The sequence below is a fragment of the Lasioglossum baleicum genome, chromosome 3, assembly GCF_051020765.1.
Source record: "Lasioglossum baleicum chromosome 3, iyLasBale1, whole genome shotgun sequence".
NCBI classification, from domain to species: domain Eukaryota; kingdom Metazoa; phylum Arthropoda; class Insecta; order Hymenoptera; family Halictidae; genus Lasioglossum; species Lasioglossum baleicum.
The window spans coordinates 20,938,782-20,966,225 of record NC_134931.1 but is presented as its reverse complement, the minus strand read 5'-3'; the positions used below and the strand labels follow the sequence as shown (position 1 = coordinate 20,966,225).

Genomic DNA, 27,444 nt, shown 5'->3' with positions numbered 1-27,444 from the left:
GTTGCGGCGAATTCCGAAACTTGTTTGGGCTGTTAGGCGCTGTGAAATTTGGCTTCGTTCGCGCAACTTTCTTAGTTAGCAGCTGACGTTATTATTACGCCTTAGACCGCGGCAATTGTTTCGCATTTTCATTAACGCGAATGTTGGTATACTCTATACTCTACCTTCCCCTACTACGCTTCCGTCACGGGTCGATCACGTGACTGATACGAGGCATACCCATTGTCCATGACAACGAGGTTATGAACACCTGTCCATAAACTTCCTTATTTAATTATGTATAAATTGATTAAAATGTTATTTAAGATACAATCTATAATATTAACATTATAACTCCGTAAGGCTTGATGATAGAAGAAAATGTTATAGAGAGAAAAGTTGTACTGTTAAAGGAGGCAACTTTTCTCTTAAAATCTCTTTTCTCTTCGTTAGGTGGCCTGTTTCTCGTGAATCACCCGGTGCATTACAAAATAAACAATTTCGTAAATATTAAGAAAAAGAAAAATTAAAAAACCTGGTTGAAACTGAGGAAGAGAAAAAGAACTGAAGAGTGGCTGTCATTAAAAAAGAAAGTTGAAGACAAAAAGAAAGCAATTGCCGAAGAAAAAGTTAGGAAACGGCTCTTAGAAGAAGAAAAACGGATAAAAAATACAACAAAAGAAAACAAATTTTTACTAAAAAATGAACTAGATAAAATTTAATTTACTTTTACTTTGAGTTATAAAGTTCATGTAACTACTCTATGATTATTATTTAAGACTCTATGAAAATTATTTTTATGATGGCTCATATAGAGGAGACGCGAGCATGCCAATAGTTAGGAGAGTTATGCCAATGGAGGGAACATGGTTACTGCAAGTTGACTTTATTTATCATAAAATTTCAAATTGATAAAGTTAAAGATATTTTCTTATTCATAAGTAGACCGCGAGTTTTATGCTTATATGACAAAAATGGGTAAACACCATTTATAGCAGAGGGCATATTAAAAAGATTTAAAGATATCAGCGCATTGGTTTCAGTTTAATTAGATAATTAAACGAAGAAAGAAATGTTTATTTCGCTCGTGTGTCTTGCAATCAATGCAAACAATTTTGATTTTGCATAAAGATCCGCAGTCTATTCATAAGCTACAAGTGTACATTTTCAACTATCATTCTTAGGTTATTTATGTTTTATATTGAAAAGACTTATTTAAAAAGAAAAGCTGCACCACTACATGGCTTGTATACGTAGAGGGGACATCTATCTTATCGGTGGCACGAATGGGAACAGGAGGCTCGATGAAAAGCCCATAAGCCGAGCTCGTCTCTGGATTTTATTATTTACGCGTTACACTTTTCCCGGTAGTATCCGCTGTGTTATGTTTAGCCAACAACGCGTTCTCGTCCAAGGCAGTGAACTCCGAAAAGTTGGGTCCGGGGCAAGTTCCGGTGCAGACACCACTTACGCGCGACAAATTCCCACAGTTGTCTTTGTTTCGTAACAGAATCCCGGCCGGCGCGTAGACGGCAACCCGTTGCCGGAAGTCGTAAAGAAGTCCGCCAGAGCAAGTATCGCAAAAGTTCGCGAACCATGAAAACTTTCGACTTAGAGGCCACCGCGCCTTTGCGCCGATAATTTACTTCAACTCCGTGCTTCATTTCGCGCTTCTCTAATGGAGGAATTAGAAATCCGGCCATGACCGAAGTGATGCGATCCAAGAATCACGTTAGCTTACCCGAGGCTCGTAGAATATTTAGCAAACTCTGGGCGTCCCATTTTGGCCCGTCAACTTTGAGAGTTCATATCCCGGAAACCGCTTATGGCTTATGCCACACTTACGTGCATGTGGTGTTTCGGAAACGCCTCGAGTAATAATAATATACAATGAAAAATATGGGTTCTCCGATTTAAGAATTCAAAGTTCATAGGGGCCATTTCAAGGTCGAATGAATAAAAACTTTGTGTCCTTTTCGGAACCATATAACTTCGAGATATTGATGTTTTTCGAGATACATCCAGAATTCATCCAGTGCCTATCCACTCCTCTGCCGGCGATGATATAGATTTATAAAAATACAAATTCAATATTTTAAATTTTATTAATTTAATCAACCTTTTATATCGAAAGGGAAGACAGAAAAATTGCTGCAATCAGATTTCACTTATTCCTTTCGTTCAGGCTAATTAAACCATGTGATGTCGTACAATTACTTTTTGACGTTGTACGTTTCAATTTAACATTAGAGAAATGAAACCGCTGGAGCGTGGAATTATCTCGTTGCCGTGGCTCGAAAGGAAGTTTGATTATTTTAGGAGCGTGAGAAATCTGTGCGTCAAAGGGAAGTGAGAACGTTTGACGCAGAATGTCGTTGGAAATTTGTATGCACTTGTTCGTTCTATCAAAACAGCGTTGTCTCTACGCATGATATCAAAGGCGCTCTTGTTATTCGATCAAAGTGTGTAAAAAACGAGCCAATTTTTTCAATCCTATTTTTAGATTTTTCAGGATAGCGACACAAAAATGGACAAAATCGTCTACACAATGACAGACTGTAATGTAAAACTAAATAGAAAATCTTTTTCTTTTAAACTTTCAAAATACGGTACATTTTCTCTGGAAAAATTGTGCTGTTAGCTGTGAACAAATATAAACTCAATTTTGATTTTACATCAGTGGTTTCTTGGAGGTATATTGAAATAATTGTTCTTTGAAATATATGACATTTTCGAGAAATTATAAAAAAATATTATGACAACAGCGTTAAACAAATTCTAAAGGTAGAAGTAGTACGAAAAAAAACACAACAACACAGAATTAAATTATAATCATTCAGGATATGGTAAATTTTCTAGAATTGCTGATAAATGAATTTTACGCTTCAGCGGATGACTAATTACTTTTGCGGTCTGTGAATTACAAAGACGATACTGCCAACAATATAATTAATATTTTCAATTTCATTATTACATTTACATTTTGAATTATTAGTAATTCCTACGGGAGCAGCTGATGCATTTTAATTGCAATGGTGTGCTTCACAGTGATTAATGGTAATACTATATTTATGAGAAAGACGCTAATGAATATACCGGGTGATTCTGGGAACTTGGACAAGTTACTACTCTTTTTTAAGTAAAAATAGAAATCAATAATGTAGGAAAAAAATATCGTAATACTCCCTACCTTCGTATGATTTTATTTTTCATGAGGATGCACCGATGCACCCGCCAGGTGCGAGTGCACTTTAGTCTTTAATGCAACCCAATATTTTTTGTTTAACAAATCGATACTACGCATAAAAGTAATAACACAAAATCATCGAAGTGTTAATACTTCACGAGATATTTGTGTCAGAAACAGGGACCATAACTGTTATAACCGAAAAGAAGAAAAGTCATAGAATAACAAGTATTTCATCGACTATAGTCGTATTGGTTACAAATAAGGCTTATAAGTAACCGAAAATTTGTTCTCTTGTTGGTAAATGTTATCGTTGCAAGAAATTCATTTATATATTCATTTAGAAATAAAATTTCGATCGCTCATGACAGTTATCGATGATCGAATTTCTTTTCACCTCTATACTCTTTATACTCTTTATCTATATTTATACTCACCTTTATACTCTTTGGTTAGAAGTAATAGTTATTAGTGTCAGAAAAATTGGATCCACCTCGATAACTGTTATCGATGAAGAAAAACTGTTTCGATTGCTCAAAGCAGTTATCGATGAGAGAAATGCATTTCGATCGATCATAACAGTTATTCGATTAAATAAATTTATTTCGATCGCTCATAACATTTATCAATGAGAGAAGTTCATTTCGATCACTCATACCAGTTATGGATGAAGGAAATTTGTAATAGTTATTATTAAATAGTACAACTTTCAAATGGTTGACTATCAACTATTCACAATATCGTAATTTGTCAAATAATTTATGAAACAAGGACCTTTCAAAGGTTCTGCGGTCCATATGTTTCAAATGGAGCCTATTAAAACGTACCTATCAAAAGGTACTCACTCAAAAGTGTGCATAGAAAAATGTCTATTAAAAAAATGATATCACTATTCAAAATTTTGAAACCTATTTTGATTGGAAACGATAAATCCGCGCATGCCTAACCACGAAGCCGAATAAACGCATCCAATTAAATATCATTGCCACTCCATAAAAAAGAATTTGAAAGGGAGTTCTTGGCGCTCGCGCGGAAAAAAATGGCTCGCAAATCTCCCGCTCGAAATGCATGCGGAATCGATAACCGAATTTTCCCGCGATTGAACTGGAGCCGCGATAAAAAAAAAATTATCAACGATTATCAGGCGAGCCGCTAATATCGCCGACAATTTCGTCGGTTTTCCCGACACGCAACACAAGAGAGTAAAAAAAGAGCCGAGGCACACACCGGTGGTATAGAATTTTTCAAATAAAGAATCCCGCGGCCCATCCACCATCGGGATGCATGTGTCCCCTGCATGCACGCGTGTATGGATGAAAAAAAAAATGGGCTGCAGGGCTTCCCGTTGTTTCCCGTGAAATATTTGCTAGGCTGGCCTCGGTGCGTGCAGCCGATAAAACAAAATCCGATTAAATGCTTTGTTTTCGCCACTCTTTTTTTCCCACGTTACGACGCAGATCGTGCCTGCGTCCTAATTGATTTGCCGAGTAATGGATCAACCGGCTATCGTCGGCCAATAATACGAAAAGGGCCACGCCACGCGCCGCGCCGATCCGGTGCGGTGTGTCGACGTACTATCTATATCGGCAATACACGCGCGGCCAATCGAACAATTTCACATGTCGATGGTCGAAGAAATGATTGGGCTTACTCGTCACGAACGAACCGATGCGCTTTCACGAGCTACGGAACGGACGAGGAATACCGATATCAATTTCACACAGATTCCAACGGAATTCCATATCGTTATCGCGAACATTGCCCCCCCCCCTCCCCCCCGCCCCGTGAACAGTGAAACCACCAGGACAGAACTAATAGCAATCAGACGCCGAGCTGCCGGTTTTCGAAAAGAGGAGGAAAGGCTACCCCGTTAATTTCCAACGGAATTCCGTATCGATTCTTGACCGCACAAATGGATTTTATGCGTTTACTGCACTGGACAGTCTGCTGAACAAAATTGCCGAAGTGACGCCGTAAAATATAATTAAACCACTACGATCCTTCCAGTTCAAAGGCGTTAGAGAAACTTCCTAAAATCGATATCCTTCTGTCTCTCAGTCGAGTTTCAAGGAACTTGCATCCCTTATTTGTGGATGTTCTGAAAATATTTGTCTTGTAAATATTCACAGAATTACTGAGGTTACTGTTATCCGGAATGAAATGAAACCACGGCTCTTTTACTAATTATTAGCAGAGAGGACACGAGAGTGTTCAGTATGAACACACTGCTCATTCGTGCAGTTGCGACAGAAATTAGTGGACCAAGTTCAAACTATTAAAAGCATTAAAAGTCTAAAATATTATCGTTTTCTTTTCAACTCATCCAGAAAATGAAATGAATGTCTGTGTATCTCCTGTATCTTGCAATTATTTCATTTTATTTTGCATAAAAGTCCGCAGTCTACTGATAAACCAGAGCCGCGAGCAGCGTAAGTGGCCACGTGGTGTGTTTATAAGGCGAAACGGTAGTCAATTGGGTAGTGGATGCACGAACGAACATGATGCGGAGTCAGGGAGCTGACGGGACTTGTGAAATTTTGTAAGCGAACCCGATGCGGAATCGGGGAGCTCTTAGAAAAGAGAATCACAGACGAGCTCGAATTCGAGGAACTGTAGAGATGTTAGTGGAGAATCGTGGACGAATTCGATGCCAAATTGAGGAGATGCACGGAGGTTGGTTAGCGTGCAGACAGACCTGATGCGAAATCAGAAAGCTGCAGGGTATGGATGCGCCTCGTATTAGGTAACCTCTAAGGTTAGAAACAGCTGCTTCGGTTCTGGCTTTGTAACTTTGATAATACGAGATAATAGATACCAGTGGCGCACTCATTCCCCCCCCCCCCTCTAAGGAAACTAGATTTTATTCTGTATACAGGGTGAGTCACCTAAGTTAAGCCACCTGAATAACTTCTACATGTTTTGAGATGGAAGGAAACGTTTCAGACAAGTGCTGTTTGGTTTCTACTGTTTCTAGGGGCCCATTACGTAGTCTACGTAAAACTTTTTTTCAAGCGGAGGTGCTTATGATATTGGAAGATCAACTTAGTTTTTTTAAATGGAACCACATATTTTTGAACTCCTACGATTGTAGCCCTTTTCGAGACCATTTCAACGATATAGCCGTTCAAGGTTATTCAAGGTCGTGAACTTTAAAATTGATGAAAAACAAGACATTTATCGTAAATGCTTATGAAATGGAATATTCTCGTCAGTCTCAAGTTACAGAAGCCCAAGAAAAACATCCTGTAAACAGGAGCCAAGTTCCTATGGCCGTAAAAAATTGTGAGATCTTTTTCAGAATTATTCCTTTGACTGTTTGATATGGTGGACCTATGTACCAAATTTCAAGCTTGTAGGTCAATGGGAAGTACCTAAAAGGTTTTGATGATCTGTCAGTCAGTCAGTGACAAATTTAGCGATTTTTGAGGTCCTATATCTCGGAACCTACTAATGTTGGAAGATTAATGTTTTGTCAATATTGAGACATGATAGCATTTAACAAGTGTACGAAATTACATCTCTCCATCTGCCTCCAGTGCCGAGTTATAAGCATCTAAAAACGGCTAAGTTGTTTCGTGTAAAAGGAGGTAGTGCGAGGAACTTGGCTGGTGCACTACCGTGCACCTAGATTTAGTCTGAAGCGTTCCGGCAAAGTTTGTTTATGAAGTGGAAGTAGTAAAAGTATTTTCGGTGTACGATATTTTCTATAGCCTTCTGTATCCATCATTAGTTTGTCTCATAAATGCAAACGATCCGCTAGTGTGTATACTATTTTTCGCGAGAAACGTTTCGATAATTCTGGGCGAGTCTGCTAATTATATAAATCGTGGAACTACGTAATACTGCGGTTGCGGTCATGATTGTGTTAGCTCGTACCGTGGCGCATGCTCGGGGCATGCACTCACGGACTTGACCAACTTCCTCGGGGCCCAAGGTGAAGAGTAATAGAGAGAAAGGTGGCGAACCGTGTACACCGAAGAGAGGGTGCTCCGGAGTAATGCAGCTCATAGCGGACTCCGTAATCGCGTTATGCTAGTTCCTAACTTTATCGATGGAGAGTTCGAGACACTCCCACTACTCCCCAATCTTTGTCGATTTGCACAACTGCATAATTAATGCGGCCTGAACGTCCGAAATGATTTTATCAATTCATGAAGTCGTCAAAACTCTATAAAGAGGCTTTACCATCGTTTACCACCGAGAATATTAAAATGGGTGATCCAATTATTCAAACTATTTGAACAAATTGACAAATTTAGATTAAAACCAATGAATTTATAAAATAGATGGCTGCACTGAATTCTTATCATTTTTGTATGAGATATTAATTAATTTAGCAAGAGTGTAGAGAAAATTGTTCATTACAAAAACAAAAAATATATTTTTTTTTACGTAATTCTCATCCTATGAAGTTTTATAGCTAAAAACAAAACGTGTCCCAATCTTTACGACAGTCCCTTATAATTAATTAACAGAGACCATGAATTCTGTCTAGCTTTTTGAAATTCTGGTCACTGTGCAACGGCGCGGAGCTTGTTTAAAGTTGCTTGTTATATAACTGAATAATTAAGCGGCTGTTTCAGTTCTAGAAACCGTGGCGCGAATGCCTTGGATTGCCCGGATTAAGTTTGATCGCGTGGCGGATGGTGCGGCGCGGCGCGGCGGAGGGCCGAAAATCGGCTGCCCCTAATCTGAACGACGTTATCGGCCCCGGGTGAAGGCCCGAAGCCCGTAATAGGAGAGCCGAACGAGCGATTGGGATACCAGGATGGCTCGATCGAACGTCATTTATTTACAACGGTGCGTTTGACGCCCCCGGTTAAACGATCTCGGTAAAATGGCTCTCGGGGCCAATCAAAGCGTAATAGAATGGTCCGGATAAATTGTTGCACCGCGCCGCCGCATCGCGCCTTCTATAACGACCGTCTCTCCTCGCTCGAGGAGTATCTCCAGTTCGCGAAACTTTACCCTTTTAGGAATGGCCGATAAAGGGTCAATGGCACGATCATGGATGGCATCCCTATTTCGGAAGGTTAATCATATTTTTCGGAATTAAAACACTGTATTTATAGGGAGTTCTATTTAAGAAATTGAAGATAACCTTCACGTGATTTTCAAACGACTATCCAAGGTCAAATCAACGACACCATTTTACACCCCCCCCCCCTTGAAATACAATAAAAACGGTTTATTTATATTCTTAATATTTGCCGTTTAAATCAAAAGTGCCATAAAGTACTGCGATAGCAGTAATAGTACAGTCTGTACAGTCCCTACTGTTCGAGAAATGACAGATAGCACCCGTGTTACAATCCGCGCGTTTTGTCCGGGAGTGTACGATCAGATCGAGAGAAATTAAACGGCATTTAACGGTGGAAATCGTCGGAATGTGTTTCGACGGTAACGAAATCTGTTCATCCCCGCAAGCACACCCCCTGATAAGCATTACCATGCAACCTACGGTCTATAGCTGAGCCCGCGCTGCCGCTGCCGCTGGTACGTGTTGGATAGTCGAAAATCGGACTTGAATCGCGTCCCTTTTTCACGAATTTATTGGAAACGCCGTATGTTTTATTCAAGGCCCCCCTGGCCCCCCTGGCCCCCCTGGCCCCTCGCCCGCGTGCCCCTCACTGTCTCTCTTTCTCTTCGACGACAACCGTGAATAGCGAACAAGCTCCTGCGTCACGTGTCGCGGCACAATAATCGAGCGCTTTCGGGGATGATTAAATTTTCAACAGCTCGCCTGACAGAATTCCCTTTCTCGCAAGGGAGGGGGGTGGGGTTGCGCGGATGGTCGAGAGGGTGTGTAGGGGGAGCGGGAGGACATGGCGCATTCATTATCACGGTTCCCACTGATTTTTCCCGTGCCGGTACTAAACGAAATTCGCGTTCGACGATGCCGAAGGACGCATTGATCCCACTTCACAGAGATTTCGGCTGAGCCATTGTTCTCTGAACAAGACTGGCCGTGAAACAGGACTATAGGGGGTGTCTGAAAATATTGTATAACTCCTTCAAAGGGATAATTCCTGAGATCATTTCACAAAACTTTTTCCTTTGCGAAAATGTTCTCCGCGGATTTGTTAAAGAGCTATTAATGAGAGAACAATGACCAATCAGAGCACTGCTACAGTGGACGCATTCCCAATCAGCGACAGGTCCCGCTGAGCGTGGTGTTGGTGTTGGTATTGGCCAAGCCGGAATTCGTCCGCTATACCGGTGCTCTGATTGGTCCGTGTTTTTCATTAATAACTCCTTAACGAAGCCGTGGAGAACATTTTCAAAAAAAAGTTGTCTTCCGCTGGACCATGCTTATCCTATTAGACCCTTTTTCACAGCTATGTTTCCTCTGCATTGCAAAGGTCGAAAAAGTTGACTGTATAAATTGACACTGTTAATAATAATAATAATTATTATTATAACGTTTGTGCAATGAACGCCATTATCAATAAAACCAATTTTAGTGATATTTCCTTTAGCATTAATTGAATCGGGTTCCGACAGGTAGACACGAAGCGAGCGTACATTTGCAACAGCGGAAATAGGAACGAGCGTTTCATAGCGGGGAATCATTTCAGCAACGGTCACAAATTGTCGTCTGTACAAACCGTACCTTTTTGGTGTCTTTTATTTCATGGCATACCAGTTGGGTAACATGCATCTGGTATATCGTACCCCAAACCTACCACGAGCGAAAACCATTTTCCTGATTCTTTGACTAGACCACGTATAAATACCGAACAAGCAAAAAAAAAAAATAGAAGGTAAGTACTCCGAGAACTGTATAGATTCTTGTTTACATACACTATAAATACCGTTTAATTTGTTGTATCTGACAAGATTAAACGGAGCTTAAGGATGTTCTGGAGGTACAATGGGAGACAAAAGTACAAGAAATTCGAAATCCATCAATATATTGGCAATGAAAGCCATTCATGAGTATATTTTTTTGTTTTTGATTGTATTTCTTTTTTGGAGTTTCTAGCTGCGTTTTTTCAAGGTTTAAATAGGGTTTGAAGTGGAATTTTATGAATTCTCCATAAGAAGACGTGTTAAAATGTGCAAACTTTAAGTTGCTATAATTCTTAAACGGTGCAGTGGATCGAACCCAAACTTTGGTAATTGCATTAATTTAGTAAGAATTAGATCATGTCAAATTTTCAAAAATTTTGTTGCGTTTTTATATACCTTCAGAACATCCTTAAACATTTGAAACTTATTGATCCACTTTCGGAAACACACACAGCTTGGTATCATGAACGCGTATAAAACTAAACTATTTGGTTTTTTTATAGGGTTTACTGACGTAATTAGTAAGTAACATGACACGGAGGACTTCTATGAAACGGAGTTGTGAACAAAGTAATGAAAACATGATACATATACAAAATTTATCGGTGCAATCGAACTATATATGCATAATTAAGTAAAACTCACAAATATATATATTCATCGAATGTGTGCTCAAATTATAAAATTATTATTTTATGTCAGCATGCAGCAGTATTTTAATTGAAACGGTGTATAATATAATAAGAACAAGTGACAATGCGGGAAAAACAAATATAAATTATAACAGTATTCCTCTTCAATTCGTATTATTATCATATATTTCTGATTATTCGTGCCGAGAAACAATCGCGAATGCTAACATTAAAAAAAACCATAAATTTTCATTGTCGTCACATGTAATCTGAAATAAATGACGCAACTTGCAAATTATTTCATCGTAACGAATATGCAATTTGAAAATCAGACGATAATGGGGCATTAATATTTCAACAAGTGTCAGTAATTTAATAATTATTAATAACGTATTTCCGTTTGACAATTCGTTGTCCGCATTTCGTGTTTTAATTATTGACTCAACCGATTTGTTCGTCGTGTCCGGCTGTAGACACGCGTCGTGGAATTTAACTGACTATAGTAGCAGTCATTTCACTTATCTCGCTATAAATTAATTTGACCGTAATTGCTTTATTATATAATATGTATACATATGTACGTATACGTTTCATACATACAAGGTGTTCCCTTTAGCACTGAACCTACTTTTTGCAACTTTACAATATATCCTGGGGTCACATATGTATAAATGAGAAACTCGGAATATAGTGTAATTTTCCTCCGTGTAAATGTCGCTTGTTTCGTCTCAAATTAATACGTTTCCAGTTGCGGCTTACTGTCCATTAATCTAATGTCGTTTTTGTGACAGTACACGATGTTTACTTCACTTAATTGACAGCGTACAATTCCTGTTTCTTTCCACCTCGACTCTATTGATTGAATGCCACTCATCTAATCATAAATAATTCCCACTGAACTTGTTTGCCTTCGTCTCTTCCGTATTTCCTATATCTGTCTGAATTTATCGGTTCGAAGCTAGGTACGTGTCTGGCGTGAATAGCATCCGCTTCACTATCTGACTACAAATGAATGGGAAAAAAGGTGTCAAGATGGAATCACGCGACGGGATAGAGCTAGAATTTATTTCTTCTTGAGAAGTTCACGCAATCATGAAATCTAATTAAATATTTTATGTTTGTGCCACGCTAATGATCTCAAACAAATAGCAATGTTCGAACTATTGGATACTAACAGTTATCGAGTCTTTTGCAAACTTTAATTTTAACACTAAACTAAACCTACCAAGCACTAAAATAGATTACAATGTTTCACCTTACAAAAATGACAAATGACAAATGACAAATGACAAATGACAAATGACAAAGCTACTTCATTTGAAGTAACTTTTTCCTTTGCGAAAATGTTCTCCGCGGCTTCGTAAAGGAGTTATTAACGAAAAACGAGGACCAATCGGAGCGAGGCTGCAGCAGAGTGTAGCGCTGGCATTGGCCGAGCTGCAATCCGTTCGCCGCGCCGTAGCGGGGCGCTCTGATTGGTCCGCGCTTTTCGTTAATAACTTCTCAACGAAGCTGCGGAGAACATTTTCGCACAGGAAAAGGTTATTGTAAACGATCACGGCAATCACCTCTTTCAAATACATTTTGGGACACCCTGTATTTTGTTCCCTATAGAAACCTGACTAAGCGAACTTTATTGTTCTCGACAACCTGCCTTACATATACGCTTCTCATCAGTTGTTTGACGTTATTGCTAGAGCATTTCATTAACGTCGACACCCTAATACCTGCAAGATATTAATGAGGCTCGTATGACCATCGTCGAAGAGTATAATGGCAATATCACCGGCACGTTCAACGGTAGAAGTACCTCTAAACGATATTTTCGGCGTGAATTTCCAAACAACAAAGTTTAAACTCCCGTTATTATTTTAATCAAAAGCGCGTCTTAACATCGTTCGAGAGGAATTTCCCTACTATGTGTTGTGCGTCAGTTTTGTCGCTCCTAAAACATGTGCAGGCAATGCATTTCTATGTTTCTTTACACACTTGTCTGCTCCCACGAGTATCACGAATCTGCTCATTCCGGATAATGCTGATGCCGAGAACCAGTAAATCATTTATAAAAGAATGTCGACCAACTAGCTTTGTTTCCTTCCAAAAAATGATTCTAACCATCTAACTATCTATTTTGTAACATGATTAACCCAATTTCTTATGCGCGCTGCTTAATATTGGTTAATGTTATAACATCAACAAATTTTGTACCATTTTTAATTCGATGACAATGATTGAATATAAGGCGTTTGGCTTCTCATTTTAACGCATATTTTTCAGAAAATTTTTGGGGTGTTCCAACTTATACAAACATTGTCTTCGGAAAATCAGCTGTAATTTTAATCCGTTTATCCGTTTTTTTTTAGTGAGTATGCGCCCGGTACATTCAAGAGTGCCGTGTCGAGCCCCACACTTTCCCTCCGACCGTCATCTTGACGGGGATGTTAGTGCGTAAATGCATGTTTCCTAACAGTGCTTAAACTTAAAAAAAGGGGGTATCATGTCCATCAAGCTGGCACACGGGTCAGGTAGAGGAAGCGGGAGGGCTATTCTGTTCCATAGTGGGAGAACTGTCGCATTGGTATAGTGGGGGTTCCTCTTGCTCCCGGAGGAGAAGTTCGTCGCCCCTGCACTATTATGTAAAATGAGTAATCGAATGTTTTAATGACCGACTATAGGAGATTCGTGTACGCGGAATGACCTTCGGGAGGTTTCTTAACGATCGACCTCGGTGCTCGTTCCGTTGTAATTTTGAAGCAACGAGAAGAAAACCACGTCGCGAAATCACAGTGAACGCATTAACGGCCGATGACCGCAAATCGTTTTATCGACGAGTCTTCGTTGATCGAAAGGCGACCAAAGCCGGGAGCTGCGCTAACCGAACGACGCTATTTAAAATTCATGAATTCCGTCATATCTATAACCAATTAGGTCACACACGCCGGGGCGACTGGTGCCAGTTCAGAGAACTTTAATGAAAGCCTTTCAAAATTCAGCGAACGTTCCATTCTTTATCGGAGCAATTAGAATCCCCATGCAGCCTGCATAAACTATCGACCGCCGGCCAACGAAATTACTAGAGTGGCCGCAAACCATACTCGAGCATGGGCCGTGCAGTCAAATGTTGTACCGTGTAATACCAGTAGATTCTGATTTTAAAAAAAACAGCCGACCGGTCGGAAAGGATCGAAACATTCCATCCCATCGAGTGGAATCGAAATGCGCAATTCGTTTTGATACGTGTCCTCGTCCACTGAACAATGAAATACAACTCTCTTTAAAAAAAAAAACACTCGGAAACGCACATAAACAAAATTTGATATTTCAATCTTCATCCAAGTTGTATCCCCTTCAGTGTAGTCCCCTTTTAAGCGCGTTGGGTTGTTGCATATTGTGATGTCCGATTTTTAACAGTAACGTTTCGCAAACACAATTTTTTTCTATGCTTGTGTCGGTATATCAATTAAAACGTTATTCTTGAAAAAGATCACCAGACATTTTTCACGTGCGATAAAAAATGTCACCGTGAGTAAATTGTTTATCTCAGATTCGTGAAATGTATAGTTTGCTCATAGATAAGACTGTAAACAATATTTCTTGTCCAGACATTGTCCATCATTGTACAAACATTTTGAACAGTACGGCACCACTACTAATCCAATTGCAAAACTTCTTTATTTTCCATTATTTTTCTTATGAAACTTTCACCAACTTATTCCTGGCATTTTTCTGATTAAAATGACACCAAACGCGATATAATTTCAACTGTATTTAGTGGTTTAATTGACGATGAAAGTTTCAAACGCAACGAAGAACAGCGAACCGCTCTTTCTTTCCCATACGATGTCCTTCTTCGCCCCCGAAACTTTCATCGTCAATTAAACCACTAAATACAGTTGAAATTATATCGTGTTTGGATTTATTTTAATCAAAAAAATGCCAGAAACAAGTTGGTGAAAGTCCCGTGAAAAAATAATGGAAAATAAAGAAGTTTTGTAATTGGATTAGTAGCGGTTCACACCGATATACCCGAGCCGAGATCAATCATCGCCGCTCTGCGGCGCGGCGCGGCGTTGGCCGGCACTGGAGTGGGTAGGCACCGGATAAATTCTGGGTAGAAGGTCGCGGAGAAATATCGCAACTTTACTGTATTCTCAGAACTATTCAATTAAACAGCGGAATCCTTTTTCAAAACTTACTGTGTCCTTATTTGATTTTTTACGCGTTTCTATTAAATATGGCCGGGTGCTTCTATCATTTGCACAGTAGTGTACATCCTGCAAATACATCAGCTCTTTTTAAATCTTCGCTAGAACCGACGACAGGCGTATGATTTCAATAATGCAGCGATCTGAATGAATACACAGGACGCCCGCGAGCTCCGGTAAACGTGTACCCGATGATGACTTCCGTTGTTAAGTTAACACCCCTTTTTAATGAAACTGCACCCTTACAGATTCGAACGGGCCCCGAATGAAATTAGATTCTACCGACGCTATAACTTCAATCTCGTTTCTCGATAATAACACCAATTTCCAGTGAAATGATAACTGTGCTCGGCGCACAGTGAAATCAATTTCAGTGCCATTAAATCCTATGTTCGGAGGGGGGCTCACCTGATTCCTCCGCGAATAGTGTCGTAATTCAGCTTTCGAGATCCATGCCGCCACGTAACGTATCCGGTGGGCTGCGGTATATTGCTGACCACACACTTCAACTCTATCGTGCTGCCCGCTTTGTAAAATTTGTCACCGGCCGTGGCACCATGCTCGTCCACGATCTCCACCTTCGGCACTGAAACAGACATCGATCCCCGATTGGTTAGGTCGCTTTTGCGGTTTTCACTTCGGAAAAATCGCCGTCGAATCCCCCGCGCGTTACTGATCCTGTTTACGGGAATTTCCCCTAAAGGTGGGATCTCCTTTGCGCGTCTGGACGCAACGTTTTCTTATCCATACTCCATTCGTCGTAGCTCTCTGTTGTGCCTCTGAACGCACAAATTGGGTCCAGCGGCCCCACTCACAATTTTTATTGATATTGTGTGGAAAACAATGGTTTTAGGTTGAAAGATAACTCCCTAAAATTTTAAGTCGCCAACCCTTCCTGTACGGATGATATGAGGGTAAATACCCTTAACTGTATCATTTTTTTCTCGGTTATTAATTAAGTTAGTCAGATTAACCAAAAAAAAAAAAACGAAAATACTCGAACTCCCCTCCCTCATATCATACATTTTTTTCACCATTGTGATCAAATTATTATTGAGAGTAGAAAAAAATCATACGGTTCCAAACAGTTCATCGGGAAGACATTTGTATTGTGGTACATATATAGTATGTATTGTTACAAAAGAAAATGTCTTCACAGGAGCAGATGATGACAATGTAATGTTGTAATTTCGGAAATAATTAGGGGAATAATTGTTTGATCGAATAAAAGAGGAAATGAGAAATTATTTGAATTAATTTGGAATCCACACATCATTTACAACGTACTTTCCATATTTTCATTACGAGTTCAGATAAGGAAATTGCCAAAAAGCTGCCTTTAGCATTTTCTCCACGATTCAGATCAATTGCAATGGTTACAAACTTTCTGTTACACGGTATCTGCTACATTTATCTTTCTAACTTCCCGAAAAGCTAAAGTAGTTTGGTCCAACTTTAAAAAAGCCATTCTGTTTTAAAGAGTGTTCGAATGTTAATGGGAGTCATTGTAGCCAAAACAATCTGTTCCCATTCTTAACACACACACACAAGTCCAGAATATTCACTCGGGGAGTGTCCTACTTTAAATAATTACTAATGTTGCAAGGAATATCGAACGATAGCGCGCCAGAACCTCTGGGATGTTTTTGAGGGGAATGTTCTTAACAATATACGCCAAAGTCCAGATAGGAACTCCTCGAAAGCAAATAATTATCGTGTTATTTTTTAAGTAAAAAAACTTCTTTAGGCGCACTTCTTTAGGGCTCATTTTAAAGGGGAAACTTCAAGGAATATAACCATATCTTTTTCGAAATTTAAATCACTCCGGCCCCTCATCGAAAAAGACGTGAAAAAAGAATTTGTTTAAATTTTTTGACATTATAAAATTGATTTCGTGATTGAAAAAATTATTTTGTAATAGCCGAATCCTTTCCGAATAAAACAAAAAAAAATGTAGGTCAATCGGACGAACAGTTCCCGAGATAAAAATTCGTAAACGAGGCCCATTTTCGCCTAAATGGGCAAGAATTGACAACTTTGAAGGCCTGCCATTTCTAAAAAAATTCGAGACCGGCAAAACGATGACTCAAACCCCCCCCCCCCCCCTCCCCTAATTCCACATGGACTACAATATATTTAATTTAGAACAAAATCGACGATGATGCCTGCGAAAAGTGATCGATTTGGCATGGAATGACCCTATGTTTTTTGAGCCAATACAACCGGATTAGCGTAGACCGTGGGCGTATTTTTCCACGGACCCGACGTAATCTACAAAACGGCGAGAGGAAGCAACTTCCGTATTCCCGAAGCCTGGCTGAAACTCTGTGTACGCCTAGCAGCAGTTGAATTTGAATGAAGTAACTTGGCCATAGATCATTTATACGGACGAAGTGGCAGACAACTCGCGCGGCAACCGAATACTTTCACGTTGCCGCGGCAACTTCTCCGGGAAATAAGTTGTTTCCCCGGTTATCGGTTCGCTTCGGGTCCCGCATAAGAAACGTGCCCGGGAACTGCTAACCGCGAGAGGAATTGCTGAAATTTCTCAGCGTCGAGCCGCACGCTGCAAATGAACCGCGAAAAAATCTTGCACGGTGCTCGACGTCGTCGTCGCGAGAACCACCACCACTCCGCGCCGCGTCGCTGGAACAATGAGTTTCGGCTGTTTCACGAAGATGGATGCAAACGACGGGAAGAGCTGTGCATTTCTTCTCCCGTGAAACGTATGGATGCGCCGCGCCGCGCCGCTCCCGTGCAGCCGTACCCGTCCTCATCAAACACGAATACCAAATCGGCAGTGTTCCAGCATCTGTTGCGGTTCCCTGGACCCAGGTCGGCCGTCTTGCTTAATTACCCTCGTATAGCGGCCGTGAAGTATCACCTCTCGTTTAGGCGCTGTCTCCCATCAGTTTTAAACTTCGTCGATTAAACGACACTTCCCCGGAAGCTCTATCGAGCCTTGGTTTTTGCCGAGGCAAGTTCGTTCGCACCGTGACGCGAATATGGATGAACGAATTAAGGACTCTTTATATCAGCCAGCCAGACGTCTGGCGCAACACCGGTTTTTTTTTCTTTGTGCCACGCACAGCAGGGAACCGTCAACACGCTCGAGCTAGATGGACCGACAGTCTCGAAAAGAAATATTGGAAAATTGAAGAAATTTGAAAAATACTGGATACAAAACCAGGGTAGCAAGGTTCCGTCCGTTGGCTTGTTCTGGCGAATATAAAGAGACCCTTAGGCGTTCGGACGCGCACTCCAAAATCGTGAAAACCCGGCCTGAAGTCATAATTGCATATATTTCTACTTACAATAAATATTTTCTACGATATTTCTTCTCAAATATTTTCTGATATATTTTCTCTATGTTAGGATAGCAGCTCCTTTCTGTTGCAGTCATTGCAGGATATTTTTACTTTTCATATAAAGATCCACAGTCTAATTGCAAGAATACATATGATAATATGTTGAAGAAGTAAACCGGAGCAATAGGCTAAAACATCATCCACGAGGAAAGACCATTGCAACAGTAAAACGTGTAATTTGGTGCCCCCGAATGAGGTAGCTCTGTAGAAACGTAGTTCGCCGGGTATTCCTTTAAACAGTGAGCAATGTCTCGTAAGCCGTGACAGTATAGAAACTGTATAATAGTTCTGCATACAGTTCGGGGCAAACAGAACGACAATCGGCACAATTTCCATCGGCCACGCCCAAGCCATCAGATTCGCGGAGTCAAAGAGAAATATATAACCCGTTCCTCAGATTCGAAGTACACAAAGTGACCCGATCTGGAGCAAACTAAAACCGAAAGTTCACAGGGAAATCGGCTTAGATGCGACTGCAGAGTTCGCAGAGGCCCCTACTCCACGGCGAATTTCACCTCCTGTCATTCGCGGACCACGACGGAAAACGTTATCGCCGCAAATCGGGAGTGAACGACTTCTGGGGGACAATGAAGAGGTTCTATTTCACCCGCGAACATATTTCCGACGCGCGCCACGCCGCGCCACGCCGCGCCGGCGACAGATAAATACGGGCACTTTGCGGTATCGAATTTCTTCGATGGGACCGGAATGTCTACAGCGATCTTCGAGGTCGCCGCAAGACAGTTTGTCCGGCCGGTAATCGATTCCGATCAACCACAGGCGATTGCTGTAAATGTAAAGAGATAACTCGAACGGCTATACCGAATCGCCGAATAAAACGGTGCTTTAACTTCCTTCAACTTGCTGTCAAAAAATCTACATTTTTTTTTTTATTATTAAAATGAAATTATCAAGATGAAAGGACATTCGTTTTCCGAGGTTCCGCATTTCCTTGCGTTAATGGTACATATACGGCAAATAATATTCGCGACAATCCTTCATGAATTGCTAAACGTTTAGAGAAATTCTTGTTGATCTTGTTCTCTTCAATTCCTCCGTAACGAAATTGAGGGGGAGCGCGACGTTGCGTGCAAACAAACGGCTCGATTATCCCGGACTTAATTTCGCGGAAGACAAAGGCGGAAAGGACAGTGGTATCGTTCATATCTGAAAAAAGGAGAATAAAGGAACGGGTACGTGACCGTGTTATTCGTTGGCGCGAGATCTACCTTCGACCGAAACGTGGCTCATTTAACTGTCGATGCACGGGAGTATAATGGAACGGCCCATTTGAGTACAAAGTTATACCATGCCTCAATGGAGTCTGCTGGGAGCAACAGTCTGGAATTAATTTCAGCGATAGTGGTAAACTGAGAATGGAGTAAGTCTGAGAACTGGAGGAACTGACACACAATGCGATCGCTATTGAACTCGATTGTTTCTTAATAAAACTGTGCGCCGACTTACCCCTTATACAGGGTGTAATTAAAAAATGTTTTAGACAAAAGTTTCTCAGTACATACTTGATGAGCTACATGTTCGCATATTCTTAAATCTGAAAAAAATGCTTTTTACGTAAAAAAGTAAAGTTCACCTTGACTTTTTTAAATGACACCACACGCTTCGGACATCATGGGATTATTTCTGACGTCGAGACGAATTTAATAGTGTTCTATACTATGACCTTGAAATCACCTCAAACTTGAAAATTTTGTGCAAACGTAATTTTAATGAAAAATTATTTCTTACAATATAAATCAAGTTACATCAGATGTTCGAACTGCGATCCACCTTTTATGATACAGAACTCCGCTCTTTGTATATATCATAATAAAAATATGTAACCAGTTAATGCGCGCGGACGGACTTACCCCACATTTCACCTAACCGTATTTACATTGATTGCTCCAAAAGTGTTAGTTTGCTAATTTTATTTGTCTTATGTTACGTCTCCCTAAATGTTCATGATTGAAAAGCCACTTATAAAAAGGTTAATGTTGAACCCTCTTTAGCTGTTTATTTTTGTGTATAATATTTGTTATCCATTTTGGACGAATGCAGTATCAGAAACAGCATCGAGAACGGCGAAGCCAGGCGCAGATATTCTTCCGGCCATCGGCTATCTGTATTATAAGTTCGAAACAGTTGGTCTGATTGGTTTGATATCAGTATAACCTTTCGTTGAATTTAATTTTGCGAACGGTATTCCTCGAGGAATTTACTACCAGCAGTTTCCGTATTCTCTCTTGCCTTGTTTCGGTTTATTTAGGGAAACAGGGCCGGAGAGATGCACTTCTAAGGCGCGAGTAAATGAAACAATCACAGAGCCGGAGGTTGGAAACGGAATAAAAAAAGGGGGTGCGGGGGAGGGGGAGAATCTCCCTGATCACGGATTCGCAATACCGAAGAAGGAGAAAATACATGGGGAAATTGTTCCTTTGTTTTTGGTTGGTTACATCGGCCGGGGAAAAATAGACGGGGTCCTAATGAAATTGGAAATATTGGCAAAGGAATAAGCAGGAAATATGGGATTTTTATTCAACGAAAGAAAAATTGGAAAGGACGCAAATAAATGCATAATCCCGAAGCAGTTCCCGCGGTATTAGCCTTCCGCTTCGGGAAATAAACTCGACTCTATTTTGTTCGATTGTTCGACGAGATCGGGAGCTACAATACTCTTGTTCGATTGTCTACTCGGTCGCAGTTTATGGTAGGTGATCAAATGATTAAAGCTGCGCGCTTAAATTAACGAATTTACTAATGGGCGACTAAATAAGAAATTACTAATATGTTTTCGGCAAAACGACATTTTGCCGTATAAGTTGGTACACCCCGAAAACTATGAGAAATAAGTGTTGAAATGAAGCCAAAACGCCTTATATTAAATATTTATTGAGAACACCCCTCTGACCATCTACAAAGAGTAAGACCAAAAAGAGTGTGTGATTCCTGATCAAGTCTTCTATATATTTCTAGCACTCACCGAGAGGAGTAAAAATTGCCTAACGAACAGAGCTCCTAAAAGCAATCCTAACCCTGTAAAATCAACTTCTATTATTTATCAGCGTTCCATATCATGATCACATTATGTATTTCGCTTCCGACACAGAGAAGTTGGAAACATTAGTTCAAGGTTGTAAACGCAAGAGGTGCGCGTAAACACAGGGTTGTAAACAGAAGCTTGTAAACATAAGTCGAAGTACAAATCTCCAGTCACGTCTACGAATTGTATACATTGAATATGTTGCGAAGAGAACCAGTTATGATATGGAACAGTAATAAACAACAAAGGTTGATTTCACAGGGAAATGTTTGCTTTTAGGACCTATGTCGATTGGATTGCGGTGGGTACTATAAATATCGGACCTTTTGCTTATCATCTCGTGTATCGAGGCATGTATTCGCATGATCGAATCCATGTTGGTCTACGTTGCGGCCACTTATCAGAATCGTCGTCGGAATTGCATTATCGGACGTCACAGGAATATCTTGAAGAAGTATTTAGAGGCAACACATCTCATTCGATCACTCACGCAACCTGGCAAGCATAAACGGCGTACGCTCTTCACAGGGTCAGCACGCCCAGCACCGTTTACAGAATCCTGAGAACTAATCAATACCTTTCCAAGAACGTGGCAGCCCTAAATGGATTTCAACTCACGGGCCAAAGCCGAGCGCAGCTTACAAATAGAGTGCATGCGTACGAAAAGTAGTTTCGCTTGCTTTCCACGGCAAACTTAATTGAAGTATCTGGTCAAGTTGGCTGAGGCAACTGACCGAGGAAGGAGATATTATATATATGTCTGTGTGTGTGTGTGTGTTTGAAAAAGAGATAGAGAAAGAGAGATGAGAAGAAAGATGCGGTTGAATGGTTGTTGCATCGAAAAACGAGGAGACGGACAACAACGGAAACGACAACTGCTACGAGAAAGAACACCAGGAAGAAGAAAAGCGGAAGACCTGGGAGGAATAAAGAGGAACGAAGACAGCAAGAGTGGCAAACAATCGTGAGAGGACTTTGCCTCGTGGCGCCAGTTAATCAAAGCTTCGACCGACTCACCCCCTCAGCTTTGCCAGTGTCGGCCAAACAATGCCTCCGAGCAGCAAACTTTCTAAAACGTCCATTCGGAAAAACCCCATTTGCCCCCAAATGAAGACTGCCTACCCGTTCATTTCAATTCTTTCCCTCTGTCCTTTCTTCGTGTTATACGGTGGCCGCCACCGCGCCGCGCCGCGCCGTCGAGCCGGGTGTATACCTGTGTTACCCCGAGTTAACTACCAACCCATTGTGTCGCCCGAAATTGTCTGCGATCCTTCTTTCACGGCAAAGCGTGACACAAATTGTATTGACAATGAAAGTCCACAGAACTCACCGGAAAGGGACGGCGAGCATTTCGGCGAGCTGTGAAACTATATTTCTCGGGTCGACGGTGCACGGATCAACGTAACATTCGATCTGATCGAACTTCGAATTGTTAGAAATCGTCAATTTCTCTCGGGCTGTTTGGACATTCGGAATTTTTTAATTACCATAAGGGGGTGGACTCATGTTTCCAGGATGTTTGGGATCTACTACGCTGGCCGCCCCGCTATTGGCGGACCCGCACGTAACAGCGAGATCGAGAGTCAATAAACAGCTCGCAGTAGCATAGACCAGCACCGTCGGAGTTCGATTAGGATCGATTATCGTCCCCATCGAAAGGGGATTCCTATTGGCAGATCGCTCTATCGATCTGCCAATCACTCGTTCGACGGTGACGGTAAACTGCCAGCTGTTCGACTCCGATCTCAACGTTAATAAATCGTTCTCGCTCTTGCTCCGCTCGTCAGACGACGCGACGGACCACGCTGAGTACATCCCAACATGGTGGCGCCCTTACCAGTCAAAAACGCTTGCAGTCACTCAACTTTACACACGCGTAACTTTTGAACCACTGATCTCCTAGGATCGAAACTTGGATTTTCGGAATTTCCTCGTCAAAATCTACAGGTTTATGTTACTTTCTGAGTTGCTAAGATGAAGTTTATACGTGCTATCTTTTCTTCTCAGAGTGTAGCTTAGTTTATATACGAACAATAAGAAAAAGCGTAGCGAACAAGTCGGAATGCGTCGACGTTCGTCGAGAGGCGAGGGTTAACGAAGCCTCCTTATCAAAGTTTCGCTAACAACGTCGCCCCGGCTAGATTTATTCGACCGAAATATGATACCTACGTCGGAATAACTTTTTCACGTGGTACGCGTCTCGCGGCTCTTTCCGCGGCCTCTCTTTCCGCCCTACAAAGGGGAATAGTTCTGGCGAGGCCCTCTCGTCCGCCAACTTTCCTGGCTTCCTTTTGTCGGACAGGAACTTACCCCTTACCGAGACTTTGCGGGGAAATTCATCGAGCCAGAGAGGTTCGCGTAACTGCCGCGGAGTTCTCTGGGTGGACGGTGTTTCCCAACAAAGTGTTTCTTTCGGCTATTACGCAGTCAACGACGGGGGCCACCAGCAAAGGCTGAATAAGGAGAAACGAGTGGGCGGAGTTTTAAACGAAACTGGAAAAACTACGGGTCCACCGGCACGGTGCGGCGGGGCGCGCGACTTTTACTACTTGCGGGATAACCGGCGAACGTGAAGGGAACAGGAAACGAGATAACGTGGCGAGGTCGAAAAGAATGTGTGGGCCGGCTGAAGGAGCCCCCGAAAAAAGATAGAAAAGTCGCCGGGAACGTAGCGAATGCAAGAAAGTTTGAGATGGAGGAAGAGGAGAAACGACTTTGCGGGGGGGGGGCAGAAAAGAAAAAATCGGAATCGGTTCTGCGAAAAGAAGGGGAGGGGAAGGGGGCGCAAAATCGAATCGAAAAGAAAAGAAAAAGTAGCTGAACGCTGGTAGAAAGAGAATTCTGGATGAAAAATCGAGAGCTGAATGGGAGGAAAATGTAGAGGGAACGGCAACGACGAGTCGATCGTTCGCCGGATGATTGAAGCCGTTGAAAGATGGGCTGAAACATATGGGCTTTATGAATTCATTACGTTTTACGGGGACATCGTAATTTCACGAGCCTCGCTTTCATGTAAAGTCGTTCCTCGAGTTATCGTTGCAATTATTGAGGATGAATTATGCCCCGGGAGGTTCTGTTCAATTTTCCGCTAGACGAGTGTTGAAAAATTACACGGGTGCAGCACCGTTCGCGAGAGCTCCTCGGAAACACAGTGCACTTGGCTCGTACGGGCGACAAGGGAAACGTCAGCCACGTATAATCTCTCCTGATGATTAACAAGTCTTCTGGCAACATTCGTCTCGGTAATAGTCTTCGGGGTTATTATGTTTTATTGAATCCTATCTTCTTCATCAAATGTTGGGACCACGTAGCGGAAAATGTTCATGATTCCATCAGTTACTCGGGATTTTTATGGATTTATACATTATAAAAGTCTTTGACGTTTGGAAGATTTATCTTCTTCAAATGAAAATTAGAAATAACATTTCGAAATTCAGAATTTCAATAATCATTATTTCAATATTTCAAGTTTGTCAAAACAATAATCCTCAAAATAATATGCAACAAAGGGAGTCAGTATAAATTCTTAAACTTCATCCTTAAACTTAAACTTTATTTCGCATTTAAATAAAGATTCGTTATGTAGACTTCACTTAAGATGCAGGTCGTCATTTCTATGCAACGCTGGTGGTAATGCTTTAAGCCATCCAAGACTTATGGGTACTATATTCTGCGATGACGTTTCTTGTTTCGTCGTAGAGCTGTAACACTCGGTCGTATAACGCTGACATTTCAGCTGTCCATCCATTCGAAATTTTCGTGGCTACGCCACTCCCAAAGCTACCTACCGAAGATGTATAAAATGGTTACAGCTTTGACTGTCCCATCATCAACATCTAAACATGACGATTCAAGTTTTAGGTGTCCTGGCGATGGTTCTCGTTTGTGTCCTGTATTACCATTTTTATTTTTTGATTACTATTTCTATTTGGAGATATGTTTCAAAATTGTTGATATAAGACATACACAGGGTGTCCCACGAAACTGTAGTTTTTTTCGAGAGATCAATATTTTGAGGCATATCAACAACTAAAGCCTATCTTACTGTTAAAAGACCTCACTGTTAGAGTCATGTCAAGGTTATCATACTTATACTAGGCCGTTGAACTTATTTATCATGAACAAATATCTATCTTGAATTTTTTCCTGCATGTTAAGGTCATCATACAATACTAGGCCGTTGAACTCATTTTTCATAAACAAATTTCTATCTTGAACTTTTTTCTACATGTTAAGGTCATCATGCAATACTACAATACTTTTCATAAACTTTCTATCTTAAATTTTTTTCTATCGTATATATGTATTGACTACTACTTATCAGATCCGTTTCTAAATATTTGTAAAATGATTTTTCCAGCATTTGTTAAGAACTAATTGACAATAAAGCTTTGCAAAGTATATGTTAAATATAAAATTGCTAGAAACCGCAAACAAAAATGATACAATTTATTTGATACTGTCAAAATAGAGAGGTTCCATACTCGGATAGAATCTCCTGCAAACAAGCTTTCATAACAGAGTGATTGTTTTCGGTAAACTGAGAAGACAGCAAACAGGTAGTTTATGCTTTTGCATTGTCAATCCTATCCGCGCGATCCATTGGTACGTATTTACGTATAAAGGGCCCGGTCAAATTATTTCATGTTCGGATTAATACATTTTCGCACACTGTTTCACGTTGCACGTCACTCTCGTAACAAATCCACGACTGTGTAGACTAATTCACACGTCCGCAGGTCTAGAGTTGCAAACCTCCACGCGTAATTACAAGTACGCATTTCAGCCGTGAAATCCGGCTGTGCGGAGACAGTACGTGTCTCAATCTGTGTCACACAACTGTCCACGCTTTGTAAGAGCGATGTACATTAGCAATCAAATTTTCAGAACAACTGGAACTTGTGTGTATTTGTTGCAGTACCAACCGTACAATTTCATTGCCGTATACGTTGCGAAATATTAGCGACAGCATCAGTTGACTATTGAAATGTCTATTGCTCTCATTAAATGAATTTGGTAATTACACAATGTACAGGGTGTTTGATTTCTAACGAACCGCTCGAATATCTCTGAAATAATTCATGAAAATATTTCAAACAAAAGTTATATGGTTCCATCATTCTGTGTTAATGCTTTTTCGTAGGTGTAGGAGTAGTGGGCATACATAATATTAATTCATCAGTAATAAACTGTGGCAAGAGTTTGATACCAAGAGCGTTAAGGTTTTACATACCAGTCTGAAAATACGTCAGTTTAAAGTCCAACTTTGCAAAAACTAGGGCACACTTACCCCACTCCACCTTAATTGACATGATAGTTCCGAACACATGTAGGTAGGCTGTGAAATACTACGGTCAGGGTCGTGTAAAAGAATTTTTCACACAGGAGTGCACGCGTTAAACTCGGTCGCGTATTCAAACTTGCGGAATAAAGTTACTCAGCGCGCTAAATCTGTATTTTACGGATGTGTAAATTGAATTCCGCAATAGGCGTGCCATGCCAATGTAGTTCAGGCAACATATTGCTACGAAACCCTAAAACAGAACGCAGTGTACTGTCCGGAGTACTGCGACATCAATCTGTGCCGCTTTCTAATGCTTTGATTTACCACCTAGACAAAGATCTGTTTGATCTTCCTGCACAGGAGCTACCATGCCGCTCCCGTAACTTCGATTACATATTCCTAGTCCGATTAGCGACAGATATTGGTTCGATTTCACAAAGAGAAGTCACATTTTGTGGTAACTCTCTCTGTCTCTCTAGAGACAAAATAAGCAGACTCGTGTTCTTATTTGATTTCTTTACGCTTTCCAATTAAATATGGCCGGGTGCTTCTTTCCTTTGCACAGTAGTGTATATCACCGAAAGAAACATTATCTGCTTGTACATAGTGTGTTCAAAAAGTATGCAATGGGTCGCGTACAACGTTCACGTTCTTTTCAAAATTCTTTGTTTGTTGATACACATACGGTGTGTCTTATATCGTTAGGAAACTATTTATACCCATAAACGTAGTGAATTCGAACCATCATTTTCAGCTCTGGCGTTAATTAAAAGGGGAATATTCCTTTGAAGAACGAGGAGAAACAATGAGCAACCGGAAGGAAGTCCAGCAAAGGAGACAAGGAAATGGGGAATCGCTTACATAGGAAGGGCAAATCGTGAAAGCAGGGGATACGGAGAAAAGACAGGACACACGACAAGTCTGGAAGTTCGACGGGAAATAAGTACATATCAG

General features: G+C 40.9%; 1 protein-coding gene across 9 annotated transcripts in view; it reads right to left on the bottom strand.

Moving 5' to 3' along the window:
• LOC143207543 (opioid-binding protein/cell adhesion molecule) overlaps positions 1-27,444 on the bottom strand; it is a 374,124-nt gene that overhangs the window by 105,576 nt on the left and 241,104 nt on the right. For all 9 annotated transcript variants that reach the window (XM_076421174.1, XM_076421165.1, XM_076421166.1 and 6 more), the window contains one exon: positions 15,204-15,381. In XM_076421174.1, coding sequence (XP_076277289.1) covers positions 15,204-15,381 — 178 coding nt within the window. The remainder of the gene's footprint in view (positions 1-15,203; positions 15,382-27,444) is intronic.